This window comes from Puma concolor, chromosome C1 (assembly GCF_028749965.1).
Source record: "Puma concolor isolate L17-30 chromosome C1, mPumCon1.1.hap2, whole genome shotgun sequence".
NCBI lineage: Eukaryota > Metazoa > Chordata > Mammalia > Carnivora > Felidae > Puma > Puma concolor.
In genome coordinates this window covers 154940713-154956483 of record NC_141674.1, presented here as the reverse complement: position 1 = coordinate 154956483, position 15771 = coordinate 154940713, and the positions used below count along the sequence as shown (strand labels likewise).

Below are 15771 nucleotides of genomic sequence, written 5' to 3'. Positions count from 1 at the left end.
TGGGGCTCTCTGCTGACAGCTAGGAGCCTAGAGCCTGCTTCAGATTGTGTTCTGTCTCTCTGCCTCTCCCTGTCTCTGTCTCTCTCTCTCTCTGTTTCTCAAAAATAAACAGTAAACTTTTTTTTTAATTTTTTAAAAATGTTTATTTATTTTTGAGAGAGAGAGACAGAGTGCTATCAGGGAAGGAGCAGAGAGAGGGAGACACAGAATCTGAAGCAGGCTCCAGGCTCTGAGCTCCAAGCTCAGCACAGAGCCCGATTCTGGACCGGAACCCACAAACCGGGAGATCGTGACCTGAGCTGAAGTTGGACACTCAACCAACTGAACCCCCCGGCGCCCAACAATAAACATTTTTTTTAAGGCAAAGAAAAATCCTTAATTCCATCGTGTCTAATAAACAGTTAACATTTTGGTGCTTGTTTCTTCTACATGTGAAAAACATGTACACACACATTTTGTGTTTTTGTTAAATTAGATCATATTAGAAAGTTACTAAAATAGATATATTTAGGGTTGTCTGGGTGGCTCAGTCAGTTAAGCATTTGACTCTTGATTTGGGCTCAGGTCATGGTCTTGTGGTTCGTGAGTTCCAGCCCCGCATCAGGCTCTGCGCTGATGGTGTGGAGCCTGTTTGGGGTTATCTCTCCCTCCTTCTCTGTCCCTCCCCTACTTGTTTTCTCTGTCTCTCAAAATACATAAACTTAAAAATAAAATGGATATATTTAATTACTGCGTTTTATTTTTATTTAAGGAGAAAACCAAAAGCCAAGGCACCACTTCCTCCAGCTGAGACCAAATACCTTGATGCCTCTTCAGTTGATGATACTGTAGACTCCTCTGCTTGCATCATGGAACAGAAAGAAAACATGATAGATAAAGACATTGAACTCTCAGTGGTGCTACCTGGAGATATTATCAAATCCACTACTGTTCATGGCAGGTACGATGGAGCAAATGAAAGCAGGAGTTCCCTTTCTTCTTCTGTCGTTGATACCTTCTGTTTTATATGTACTTCTTGATTTTTTTCTTTGACAAAATACTTCACTCATCACCCTATTTAGTTATCTATTAAAAATATGCTAAAAGGTGATAATTTTTTTCCTAATAATATTTTAGTATCAATGTTATGAATTCCACAACCCCCATCAAGTGACTCTTGAAACTTAGAACTATTTTTTATTACTAATTTAATAAGTTTTCTTTAAAAAAAAGTTTTTCCCTGAGGAACAATCATTGGTTATATTGATTTTATAAGTTCAACTTACAAAGCAAGCCAATGACCTATAAGGAAATTCTTTCCCTTTCTCTCCAAATTATTGCTTCCTTTTAAAGCTGCTTCTCTGAATCTGATTTTGCAGAGGTTACTAACTACTCTTAAAATGTCATACTCTCTTATTTATCAAAACAGATAAATCTGACTGTAAAATTGTAGGATTTTTTTAGTTCTTTGATTTCATCAATTTACTAAAAATGTGGATAAGTTTAATAGGAATATAAAATTAAACTTTAACCCAGCAAGAAGTGAAAATGTGATTTAGGAGACTGATACTTTTAATACCTGCATAAAAATTGGAAAAATGGAATAAAGCCAAGTGTAATTTTCCATTTCATTTTGAAGTGGAAAGTTACATGAACCGTATACTTGGTCTTGTTCCACCTTTCACCTTCAACTGCCCGTTTGTTATCAGGAGTCCTGTTTTAGAAATCTAAGCTGTTTTGACCTTTGTATAGAGAAAGAGAGAGAGAGAGAGAGAGAGAAATATGTGTGTGTGTGTGTGTGTGTGTGTGTGTAGAACAAAAGAATAAGTAAGCAACCTATAGGGTGTTGCATCCTTACAGTGTGGTTTTGTCTGGAAGAAACTCATTCAAGATAACCTTAATCTTCAGATTTATCATCAAGTTTATGTGTAACTTCACAAATTACTAGAACTATGTGAAAGTAGAAAAGTTCAGCATTAGCAAACCATACATAATACTGTGTATTAAATTCTCATTAAATTTAAGTAAGTTGCAGTTTGCCATTTATTTTGTATTGAAAGTGGTTTTGGAGATCCCACAATGAATCCTGTTTAGGAGTTTGAGACCCTGTGATTGTCCTTGGGCCTCTAGCTCAGATGCAGGTAATCACTTGGGTTGTGCTTCTTTTGAGTAAGGAAGGCATCTTGTAAGTTAGAGGCCATGACTATCATCTTCAGTTCTTGACACCCTGGTTTTAAAATAATAATAATAATGGATGTGGCTAGGGCTAATGAAGACAGTTCCTTTTATTTTTCCTGAAGTCAAAGTAATTTTTTAAAAAGTCAGTATTTTTCCTAATTCTTCACTGATACTGACAGGTAACAATGGTTTCATCACCAGTACTCCTCAAAATTTCTTCTTGGTCCTTCCAGTCATGCATTTATATCGCCTTCTTCTCTACTCTCAGCTTTCTGAGTTCTTTGGGCTTTTTTTTTTTTAACCTCAATGACTTTAGCATTAGCATCATGGTTTTCCTCTGTCCTGTCGCCCATCATAATTATTTTAGAATTTTTATATGTTTTCTGAGATAACTTTTCTGTTTCCTTAACTCTGGGAAACTAACATCCATAGTCTACTTTCTTTATCTACCAAGAGAGTAGGATCTCATCACTTTTTATTTTTAAATGTTTATTTATTTTTAAGAGAGAGAGAGAGAAAAAGAGAGAAAGAGAGACTGTCAAGCAGACTCTGCACTGTCAGCACAGAGCCCACTGTGGGGCTCAAATTAATGTACCATGAGATCATGATCTGAGCCAAAATCAAGAGTTGGACATTTAACTAACTGAGTCACCCTGGCACCCCTGAATTTCATCACTTTGAAGCTGGTCATTACTGAGATCTTAGGGGGTTCCCTCTTTGACACAATCTTTTTGACAATGTGGCTTACATACTTTCTATTTTTTCATTGGATTTGTTCTTCATCCTTTTTATTTAGGCTAATTTATGACTTTTCTGCAAGTTGATGCATTGTTCTTCATATTTATCTTGGATTCTGCACCAATCATTTCTACTACATTTGTACTTAAAAGGATCCTAGATTTTCCTTACCCTTTTGACCTTCCACAATGTTTGCTTCTTAGGTCCCTAAACCTGAGTAATTTTCCATTAATTACTGTTTTGTTTCTGGGTCACCAATTGTTGGAATGCCTCAGTTTTCTTATCTATAAAAATGCTTGATAACTCCGTTGTTGTTAGGATTAAATGAAATGGTGTCAGTGCCTGGCACATGTGGAGTCCTCCATTTGCTATTGAGAATTGCTTTCCTTCATCCTGGGCTCTCTCCACTTACCTCTCACCCTCAAATGCATCTGACTAAAACACCCCTCTCTTTATGGCACTATTTTTGATAAAAGAACACAGATACAACAATTCAATATCAAATTAAGGAAGTCCAAACTACCAAGTCTGAAGATTGGGACACCTTATTTCTTCTTCTCCACAATTAGGTACAATTTTCCTTCCCTGTTCCCCTTTGAATATCTTAAGCTTCAGCTGCATGACTCCTTTGTTCTACAGATACTCTACTTTTCCACCTCCACACCTTTTTGAATGTTTTTTCATCTGGAGTACCTTACCACCCACATTTTCTCCGTTTGGCTTGTAGCTCAAGTAACACCTTTATTTATGAAGGCTCCCTAATCCTCCCAGAATGAACTGTTACCTCTACCTTCCAGACTCTTCTGACACTTTATTACCATTGATGGTTATCCTATATCCTTCTATGCTATAATTAATATGCATGTCTTCTCTTCTTGAATAAACCACAAAACCCATGCGGGCATCATTACTTCATGGTGCTTAGCAGTTTCTTGCAATATACTAGGCATTTAATAAATACATTAAAATGAAAATGGTCTTCCTAAACTCTTTTATGTACATGGAGGTAGCAACTTAAATGGTATGTTCTGAAGAGACATTTGTTTCAACGGTCCATAGTTACTTTCCTAGGATTTTTTAAATAAAGATAATTTCTCCACATAGAGAACAAGGAAGGTGTGTCCCAAATACTGATTGCTGTTTAAAATTTGTTTAGGGCTGAAAAACTTTCCTATAAGCAGAATTTGTTTCATACCAGTGTTTTCATCAGACATTTTGATTCAGGGACTTTGTTCCTAATAGTTTTATCATTCAGGAATGACTCAGGTTATAGGTGCAGTGACTAATTTTTTAATATTAAGTGTTTGTGATTAAAAGTGGTGGTGTGATTCTGGATATCTTAGTGATTGTAGATATCTTAAGCTACAATTTGGGATATCTTAAGAGTGTAATTTGGAGTATCTTGAATGTTGCAGCTACCATTGGCCCATGGTTAAAAAACAAAACAGTGTTTAACTGTAACAAAAAAATGTGCAGATAAATGTTAGCTACCTAAAATGAAGACCCATGACATGGACAACTTAAATTTCTTCCTGGCTTTTTTACTATAAATAGAATAAGGAAAGTTTCAACAAAATAATTCAGGAATTTGGTGGAAGATTAAGGAAGAATAATTTTAAATAAGTTTATATACATAATGTTTTCTTAGAAAATCAGAGTTCCGTATGTCACTGTGAACAGTCTCTAATAAAACTTTTTGAGACGATATTTTCTTAATTTATCTAAATATTCCTTGTGCATGATATTTATTTTGATAGTATTATCTATCAAATATGCATTTCCTTTGAAGAATAATATCAATATTAGACTGGAATAAATATTTAGAAAACTTATATACTTCATTTAACTTTTTAGATATATATATACATATATATTTTCTTTTCCTCAAAATGTCGTCTTGGGGAAGATTTTTAGAAAGTTTCCCTTTGTCTCCTTATACAACTCATACAGAGATATGCTCAGAATGTTCCATTTGCAGGAATGTGAACACATAGCATTATCTTCAGAAGAATGCCCTTATTTGTACATTGATTTTTCACCAAAGAGCTTATTCAGATTAGGGAACACAATAAGGTTGGAGGTGGTAATAGACTTTGTGCTCAGGGGGAAACTAAAAACTTGCCCTGAATTAGGTTGGTAACCTTGCACTGGCTTACCAATCTTTTGGTACTGGAGCTTACTGATAATGCCTCTTTAAAGACCAAAAGTCACCCTTTGTCTGCCATCTTGTCTTTGCGGTCCTTTGCTTACTTTGAGGCTACCTGCGGTGCCAGACTGAAAACCCTTGGGCATTTCTGTGCATCCTGTCATGGATGATTAGATTAAAGGAAGGTGAAATTAAAATGTTTATTGTGGTGTGTGTGTGTGTGTGCGCGCGCGCGCATATATATACCCATAAACATGTATGAGTGTGTGTGTGTGTGTGTGCACGCACACGTGCACATGCATGCGGGCAGAGTAAACAGCCTTCTTCACCAGAGAGAGCAGCTCTGTGCCTTATTAAAAGTAAGCATTAAAGGACACTGCTGTTAGGGACAAGATACCCAGGGTCTGCCCTCCTCAGAAAATGCTACACTATGCAACAGCACAAGTAGTGGTGTCTACATGTACTTGGGAAAGTTAATTTTTAATGAAAATGAGTTTATGGGCTAAACTGCTATAGACACTACAGAGAATAAGGAAATATGTGAGTATGTTTGCATATCACTCCAGGTCCTTACCTTATAGTCAGGTGTCTGCCTAGGATGTAATTATTCCTCATTAAGTGTTTGTTCCTTTTTTCTCTATTCTCTTTCTCTGGGACACTTTAAAAACAGTTTTAATTTGGGAGATTTGGTAAAAGATTGACATCAATCCTCTTTTTTAGCCTGTGGAGAGAGCATTGTACAGCTAGACTAGCACGGTGTCTCTTCTTCAAAAGAGAATCAACACCATTTATAAAGAAGATATTGCTTTCTTTTATGCTCCTACCATAAATAGAAATTTGTTTTGATTTGAGCAAATCTGAGAATGCCATAAATGAAAACATAAATAAAGAAAGCGTAGAACTTGAAGTTAGAAATCCTGGGCCCTATAGTTGATTCTGTAACTTGCTATGTAACCTCCAGTAAGTTGCCTCATCTCTTTGGCCTTTGCCTATAAAATGACCCAGAGACATGTTGCACATGATTTGTGACCTAATTTGCCTGTCCAGCAGCACCAGTTTATAGCAGAGTTGAGAGTAAGCCCCGCAGCTTTGACGGGCACTAGTTGGGTCAGAGAACTAGCTCAGAAACAGTTGACATGGACTACAGTGCCACCTGTTGGAAAAAGTAGACTATGAAAAATGACAAGATAATAACTGCATTAATGTGGGTCAATTTTGTTTAAAAAAAATCAGTAATACAACAGTATGGATCTCAGAAGAGTTTCAAAATTTCATATCACATTTACATTTATTGAAAAGTGTAAAATAATGACAAATGTATAGTATATATATAATAGGCAAATAGATTTCAAAAACACACTGCTGAAAATCTATTCCATGGCACAAATCATGTTGAACTCTAAGAATGCTTAAATTTTAGTGTAGATACTTATTCAATTGTGGATGCTTAAAATAAAAGTTGGAATTTTAACTTAAATTATTTAAGTAGAACAGCACTTTTTGAGTTTTTATTGGTGAGACTGAAGAATCCTGTAATCTGGGCTCCAATATTGCCCTCCACAGCTCTGAGCCAGGGAGTGCATAAGCCTCTACTGGTTGATTGCTGTCCTGGTTGGAAAAAGGTGACAGAATACTCACAAATGTCCTCTGAGTTCATTCCTAGGGGAGCTACTTCCTCTCTTTACTTTCTGGGCGTCTACACCTTATAACAATGACTCTTGTTAATTTTCTTTTTGATTTTTTATGACTAATGCAATAGTTGGACACTATAAAGTAGGAAAATGCAGATAAGCTAAAAAAATTAAAACATCATGTCATTATTAAACAGGCAGTTTACGTATATTAACATTATAGTATATAACCTTTTATTCATACATATACACAGACACACACAAATGTATACATTACCTATATAGGCCCTTCTTTTGTTTTTTTCCCCAATATGGCAATATGGTATCATATTGCACATGCTATCTTATTAACCTACCTTTAAGTTAATGATTTCTCACTTTTGTGTCCATAAAATTTTATCTTTTGTCCATATTTGCATCGCCCCAATTGCAATGAGATATATTTATAGTACTTCATTTTTTTTAAAATCAGGGGTGTGTGTATGTGTTTAATAGATATGTTATTAAATCGCAGTTTTTATGAAGGTAATTATGATTAGTTCTGAATGTAACATCCAAGGTAAATGACCAAGTAGAGTTTAGCCTAAAGTGGTGAATTTCAAAAATTTTTTATCTGTTTTTTTTAATCATTTGATGTAAGAACTTTCGTCAGTTTAATACTAATCTAATCTAAGGTTTTATTGGCTTAAAATCTTAATTCTGTGTTACTTTCTTCTAAATGTTTTCTATAGCCTAATTCAGTCAGCATTCTCAACTTTGAGATTAGGTTTATCTGTTTTATGTACCTCATCTACTCCATTTCATGCACATAGGAATAGAGATCATTACTTCATTCCTGAATTCATTATTGAGCTAGGTGGGTTAGCATAAGATAAATAAACATTAGTAATAACGAAGAGTGTTCTAAAAATTTCCATACTATCATTAATCTAATTGGGTTGTTAGTACGCATTTGTAAGGGGCAGCTAGAATCTATTCAACTCAACTCAGTTTTGAGAATGCATTGAAAATGGTATTAGATAGTAGGGCAGATTTAAAGAATCATAGTAAAGGGGCACCTGGGTGGCTCAGTCGGTTTAGCCTCTGACTTCGGCTCAGGTCATGATCTCATGGTTCATGGGTTCGAGCCCCACATCGGGCTCTGTGCTGACAATTCAGAGCTTGGAGCTTGCCTGCTTCAGATTCTGTTTCTCCGTCTCTCTCTGCCCCTCCCCTACTCATGCTCTGTCTCTCTTTCTCTCTCTCAACAATAAATAAACATCAAATTTTTTTTTTAATTTAAAGGATCATAATAAGGAAGAATCTTATTCATAGAATTCAACCCCTGTCAGATACTTTGAAATCTGTCTATTCATAAAAAGTCCTTACATCATGCATCTTCATTTTCTATGACAGTCCCTGTTTGTACCTATTATCCCAGATTAATTACTAATAGTGCCCCCTTTTGCTCTCAGGTGTCTCAGATTGGATGATAAATTACATAGCCACCCTATTGGTAAGTGACTTTGTTTAAACACTTCCAGGGGTTGGAAATTCACTGAGGAAGTTATTGGACATCGTGCTGATCTGAGAGCTCTTTGTTAAATCATGACTCTCATTTTTGATATCCAGTTGTACTTTGAAACACAAAAATGGAGGTCTCGTCTTAGCTAGCAGGTGGCAAAACTAGGACAAGATTACCTCTAATAGGTGTCATGAATGCAGAAAGAGTCACCATAGTATTTAGGGGGTGATTTAGTGATGTCATCATTCTTTGAAGTAAAAGTACCACAGATAGCAGTTAGCCTGTTCCACACCATCCACCCCACCTTGAATCCCGATTTATGGTTATTGAGAGGCTAAAATGTAGCTCCATTAGGACTCAGGAAATTCTAATTTTGACTGCACCTTCATTCTGTATATGTTCTTCGTAATCTGGTCATGTAACTTTTCTAACTTCAGCTTTTTCATTCATGAAGTAAGAGTAGCTTTTGTGGTGGTTATGAGCTCAAATGAGATAATAGATATAAAATTCATACAAGGGTTTTTTTTATTTCTAAAGGAAGTAGGGAATTTCATAGGGATTTCTCCATTTTAAAGAAGAAATAAGAGTTTTTAGAGAGTCTTAAAAAATATCTGCCCTCCAGAAAATTACAAGAGAAAAAAACCTATAAATGGTAATACACAGTAGACTCTTAAATAATATAATAAGCCCAAATTCCAAGTGATAGTGGGGTATAGAGGAGGATGATACTATTTCTTATTTGATTGAGAAAGTGATGACCAAGGTCAGCTAGTCCTTTTCTACTTTTAATCATTTGGCTCAGGTTTCAGGTGGCCTGTTGGCACGTGCTCCTGCTTTAGCAAACCTGGACACAAGTCTTTTCCTGTGGTGATTCTAGGGTAGAACCTGTTAGCCAATTGCTGTTTGGTACATCAACTTGGGATAGCTATCCTCAAAACAAAATTGTTGTTTTGCTAGAAGTAATTTGACTTCTAGGTGGATAACTCTAAACTATACTCAAGAGATGAGTTCTGTTTTCTGTGGTGCATTTCGGGACTAGATATTCCCCAAAGTAGCCCCATTGCATGCAGAGACTGCTTAAAAGTTAATGTCCTACTTTTATAGTGTTAAGGCTCCTCTTTGATAGAGTTAAGACAGTAATTCTCACGCTTAAAATTGGCTAGGTCAGGGCCATGTCTTCTATGTTTTTAGTGCCAAATGCTGAGGCTTCAGTGAAATATAAGAAGCATTTGAACAGGTTTGAGGTTATTTTTGGAAACGGTCTTAACCCAACCTAATGCCATAATCTCACCTCTGTGTAAAGATGTCTTGACTTTAGATACAACAAGGTTACTAGTCAAGTTTGTTAATTAAGAAAAAAATCCAGCTTTCATACCTCTGTGTATGTGTTTTTAAAGCATATGAATCTCATTTCAACAACTTTGCCTTTTCATACATCTGATACTGTGCAGAGAACTCAGTTGTATATTGTCTAATGTGTTTGAGATACCAGAATTCCCTAAGAGATAAATAATCACAGTTCCTATAAATTCCTCATTCAGTGACACTGACCTCACTGTGTACTGATATTGTATTAGGTACTGGGAATAAACATTGCTAAGAGAGGGTCTTGCAAGAAAGGAGTGCATATCTAGGTATAAGTGGAACCCACATAACATCTTGAGCCCATCCTCCTCCTTCAGATCAAGATAAGATTGGCCTGAACCCTTGTCCTAGATCTTGTGGAAAGTTCAATCCCCTTCATAATATTATTATGGATTCCCAAGGGTTAATGTTCTTGGAGCCTTCTCCCCTGGCTCTGACTATATATCTTATTTTTGGATTTTTTTTTTTTTTTTTAATGTTTCTACCTTTTGAAATTTCCTTTCTTTTCTTGATTTAACATGTTCCTGTAAGCACCAGGACCTTAATGTATCATATAGCAAATCATTTAAATTAGCAATTTAGGCCTCCTGTTGGGTCCTTTTAGCAACCCTCCCACGTTCTAGTGTTCCTGCAATCCTGGCCTCTTTCTACTGCTTAACTCGTTTTTCTGTCTCTTGTGTCTTCTTACCCTTTTGGTCTGGCATCGGCTTTAATCCTGTCAACACTTTACAAAATATATCTGAAATCTGACTAGTCCAAGCCACCATCTACCCCTAAATTTTTGCAGTGGCTTTGTAACTGCTTCCCCAGGCTATTGTGAATACAACAATCAGCATATAATCCGTTTAGATGTAAAGTAGACCTCATCACTCCTCAGAACTCCAGTGGTGTTTTCTCACTTGGTAAAGTCCCAAGTCACTCTGATTTCAGTCTACCTTGTTCACCCCAGCACACTGCTTTCTGTTTTTCCTTAAACTTGTGGAGCACACTATTGCCCCCAGGCCTTTGCAGCTTGTCTAACTCTGCCTGGAATTTTCTTTCCCCAGATAGCCCATTCCATTCAGGTCTCTGTTCTAATGTCTTTTTTTTTTTCATTTAGAACATTTCCTCACCTCCTTTGTTATCTTATTTTTCATCATAACATTTATTATTATCTGTTATACTGTATATTCTCCTTGTTTCTTTAGCCTCTTTAGATTGCTGGTTTGGAAACTAGCATATGCAGGAGAATTGGCTGGAGTGTTTGTCAAAGCACACACTTCCAGAGTTTCTGATTCACTAATCTGGACTGGGGCTTGAGAATTTGTGTTTCTAACAAGGTCCTAGAAATACTGATGCTGCTGGCCCAGGCATGACACTTTAAGAACCGACGTACCAGAACTACTATGGCCCATACAGTGGCCACCCACTACCTGTGGTTATTTAAGCTGAGTTTAAATGAAAATTTTAGTTTGTTAGCCCACTGTGTCAGTGTATTTCAAGCGCCTACTAGCCGCGTATGGGTGAGTGGTCACTGTATTGGACAGCAGAGATGTAGAAAATTTCCATGTTGGAGAACAGTTGAACAGTACTGATCTAGAACATAAGCTACATGGAGATGGATTTCTTTTCTGTCACCTCCCCTCGCCCAGAGTAATATCCCCATATTTATATATCTGGTCCACGTGGCATTTACTTTAGTGTAAGGCATAAAACGGGTATATAACTTTTTTTTTTAATCAGATGGCTAGTCTTTTTTCCCAAATACCATTTGTTGAAAATTCAGTTCTTTCCCCCCAAATTTGGAATACCATTATCATATGCAGTCTTAAATTCCCTTCTGCATTTGCATCTGTTATAGAACTTTCTGGTCTGTTGCATTTTTATCCGTCTGGAAATAGGAATATTTTCAAGACAAAATTGGCTCCTGGAATTCTTGAATAAAGAATTAAATGGAATTCTAGAATGAGAGAATAGTGATAAAGAAGTTCTGAGATTTTTAGTTGCCTTTCAAAGACATTTTTATTAGAAAATATTTAGGCAGTGTTCAGTTTAAAAGTCATGACATAGATCTAGTTAGCATGCAGCCTTTTTGCCATGAAATCTGATATAGTGTGCAAAGATTGTAGATGACCAAACTGAGGGAATAGGCCATTCTTATAATATTCTTGGCCCATTATGTGCTTCATTTATTAAATTAGAAAACTAATGTCACAGATAAAAATACAATACTTTATTAAGTCATATTAGCAAGGTTAAATAAGTGTATATAAAAAGTATTAAATTCTTACCTTTTAAAAATGGAAAATATAGTTTTCCTTAAATGTTTATATTTTTGTACATAGGATGAAAATGGTGGCACTAATAAATATTTTTATCTTGTTAACTTTTGCATATTTCTGGAAGAGATTCTAAAGAACTGTAAATTTAAGAAGTAAAAAAATGTTTAAAGTATAAGCTTCAGTGTTTTTGCATTTGTTACATGGCACACATACATACAGAGAGAAATATAATCTGAACATATGATCATTTATCATAGACAGTAGTGGACAGCTCTCCATTTTGGTTGAATGTGAAATTTCGTTTCTCTCCCAGCTTTACTGGAATTATATTGTATTTACCTAGACATTACCTGATCCTTTTTAACTTTATTTACTATCAGGGAAAGGAGATACCGTTTCCAAGTCAAGAATAGGTATGTAGCATTAAATTGCTCTCAAGATAGTAGTATGTTACCAAAAAATAAACTTGAATAATACCATTAGCTAGTCTTCCTGTGGATGAAATTTAATATATCCTACTCATTGCCAAAATTTGGGCAATTATAGACAAATTTATATATGGAATATATATTTATATATTCTATATAAGATAGCTCAAGAGGACATAAAATTCCTAAGTTTATTATTGTGGAATCATCTAATAAAGGCCTAGGGAACATATTTTAAGGACTGAAACATATTCCAGAGAACATTTTTTTTTTTTTTAATTTATGGAGGGACTTAGAGTTTTTATTCATTTTCTTTATATATGTATAGTGGGGTGCTACTTGTATATGGGAAAGGAAAAGGGATGTGAACGATTGGGCAATAGCCACAGGAGGTAAGGGTGAGGTAGGGGAATGAACACAGGAGATGGTTTGAGAATCTATGTAAAATGTTTAACCTCAAGACCACACATTGCAGACAACTAACCCTCTTCCAGGAGGAGACTGCCTCTGTGGAAAAACTGAAGGAGAGTGGAGGTGAGGTGCATATGAAAACAGATGTACAAAATTTAAAATGTCAGACTGAATGGTGAGACTCCTAGCCTCATTTCCCTGTCAAGTTCTTGAAAGCCAGTACCCAGGTTCATATCTAGTCAAGAAATTGGAGAATTTTTTATTGGCATTTATATTTCCCCATGGAAAAAAAAAATAATTGGCCACCTAATTACCATCAAATGAAGCCCATCAACCTATACCTAATCCATGAAAATAGGCCTTTACAGAGTGTTTTAGTGCCTCAGTCTTCAATATGAACTAACAGCTTAAGATCATCCAGACATTTGAGGAAATCACATAATACAAAAGATCTTCAGTATTCTTCCCTTGAGGGCTGCTAATTAAGAAAGACTCAGAGACCACATTGTTCTATTGTTGGTGTGAATGGAAACACAATCTGTGTTAACAACTGGAGTCTGTGGTAAGGGAAGCAAAAACTTGGGAGGTGTCTTTGCTGTCAAATTGGATGTGCAGTTTCCTATAAAAGCAGGTTTTATATTACCAGTAATATGTAACACTTAATCACCATTTGAAATTATGCATTTACGTGGTTACTTTCTAATTGTTTCAGCACAAGTGCCCATAACATTTTTCTGTCAAGGGCCAGGTAGGAAATATGTTAGGCTTTGTGGGCCATCTGTTTCTATAACATCAACTCAAATCTGCCTTTGTAACACACAAGCAGCCCTAGATATTATGTAAACAAGTGAGCATGGTTGTGTTCCAATAAAATTTTATTTACAAAAATAGTCTATGGGCCCACTTTGACCTGCAGACTATAGTTTGCTGACACTTTGTCTAGTCTATTTAGTAGTGTAGATCTGTGAGAGCAGATATACTGTTAACACTTGTATTGTGTCTCCAGGGCCTAGAATATATTAAATATTATTTGAATGAATTAAGAAATCTGTACTATACACTTCTTTAGAATTTTGTGAGCTTCTTCATGTAGATACTCATTGTGCTTTCTAAAGCCCAAAGGGTGGTGGTAGTGGTCCATCCTTCCTTCCTTCCGTCCTTCCTTCCATCCTTCGTTCCTTCCTTCCCTCCCTCCTTGCTTCTTTCCTTCATTCCTTCTTTCCTTCCTTCCTTCTTTCCTTCCTTCCTTCTTTCCTTCCTTCTTTCTTTCCTTCCTTCCTTCCTTCCTTCCTTCCTTCCTTCCTTCCTTCCTTCCTAAGTAAGCTCTTTGTGCAACATGGGGCTTGAAGTCATGACCCCAAATCAGTAGCCACATGCTTACTCACTGAGACAGCCAGGCACCCTGGGGTGGTTGTGGTTCCTAATGCTTCGTTTTTATGAGCTCTTTGGAGCACAACCGGTTCTTAAGCAAAAGACTGCTGGTATTCAAAATAATATTGTGAAGGAGCATCTATCAAGGTACTCTTGGGTAAGGAAAGGACTTCTCTTCTCTTAAAATGTATAATACGATGACAACTTGGCAGATAAAAAATATACGTAACTTTTAAACCAGCACTAGGACCCAAGCTCTCTTGAATATTAATCAGGATTTTTTTAACTATTATAATTTTGTCCACTTAAATATCTTATAGTTAGAGAGATGCTTGGAGTCCAGGCATATACTTCCTGCAGGTATACACCTCGTCCAGGTACACACCTCCGGCAGTGGGGGAAAAAATCTTGCAGTTAGATTTTTTTTTTTTTCAACGTTTATTTATTTTTGGTGCAGTTAGATTTTTAAGTTCCTTTCACACATACTCTTTTATAGCCTTGTTTTATCTACTGAAAACAAGGCCCTAAGAAAAATGCTAGGGATAATAATAACTTTAACATTTAATGAAATTGTTTTATGGACTTATGAGATCGGTATTATTTTTGTTTTACAGTAAACCTATGATGGACTTGTTGATATTCCTCTGTGCACAGTATCACTTAAACCCATCAAGTTACACAATTGATCTGCAGTCAGCTGAAAATAACCCCATTAAATTTAAGCCAAACACACCAATAGGAATGTTGGAGGTGGAGAAAGTCATTTTAAAGCCAAAAGTTTTGGATAAGAAAAAACCTACACCTATAATACCAGAGGTAAGAACATCACTGTAGATTTTGATGTCTTCTGGGAAAAATACTAAATTGATTTTTCAGTCATTAACTGAAGGTTGTATTTATTTCAAATGAAATAAAAATGGACTTCCTGTTTAAATTTGTTGTGAGCATGGCTATCTTGTTTGCCTAGGCCACTTTGTTTAGGATTCATTTAGTTATTGATCTTTGGATTAACTAGAATTTGAGGAATACTTTAGATTTTAGATGCTCTAAGGTGATCTCTAGGACCATATCAGAATCTGAGAATTATAAATTATCTACATTTTAACTAACTTTTTCAAAAAGAGGAAGGTTTTAGAATCTTTTAATGAAACTTTATTTAAGAATTAAAATATTTTTTGGCTTCTCTGTACTTGGTAAGTGGTGGTTTTACTTATTCTAAATTGTTAATTTGAGCTATATAATGACTCAGTTTTCTGTATTATATGGATTTTAAGCAGAATGTTTTTTGCTCTCAAAAATTTTTAACCATGATGATTCTAACAATTCTTCTTTGTTTACAAAATTGTTCTGTTTCTGTAAGCAGTAGGGATAGAATTTTTTGAGTTTCAAGAACTATTTTTTCATTAGGAACATCAACCATTTTAACTTCGGGGAATATATAAAAGTCTGTATATTAAATTCAGTTTATTTACATATGACTTGAGTGTATATATTCTCACATTTTCTTCATATTGTTATGTAGCTTTTTATTAAAAATTTAAGAATTCTTTTACAGTATTAAAACATTTGTATTATATAAAATATTAACATTAAGAATTAATTAGGACATTGGACTATTTTCCATCTAGATATGTATGTATCTAGGTGGAAATATTTGTGCTATAGCATGGGATTATACATTGTGTTATAGTTTAATGAATACATGTTAAGCTTTGAGAATCTACAAACTGTAGATTTAGCATGGTAACATGTTTCTGAA

At 35.5% G+C, this 15771-nt stretch overlaps 1 protein-coding gene across 2 annotated transcripts in view; it reads left to right on the top strand.

The window, feature by feature from the left end:
- COBLL1 (cordon-bleu WH2 repeat protein like 1) overlaps nucleotides 1–15771 on the top strand; it is a 90601-nt gene that overhangs the window by 23707 nt on the left and 51123 nt on the right. Inside the window, exons 2-3 of one of the 2 annotated variants that reach the window (XM_086718785.1) lie at nucleotides 752–940; nucleotides 14627–14828. In XM_086718785.1, coding sequence (XP_086574911.1) covers nucleotides 752–940; nucleotides 14627–14828 — 391 coding nt within the window. Of the gene's footprint in view, nucleotides 1–751; nucleotides 941–8143; nucleotides 8168–14626; nucleotides 14829–15771 lie in introns of those variants that run through there. The other variant, XM_086718786.1, reaches the window with a different exon arrangement.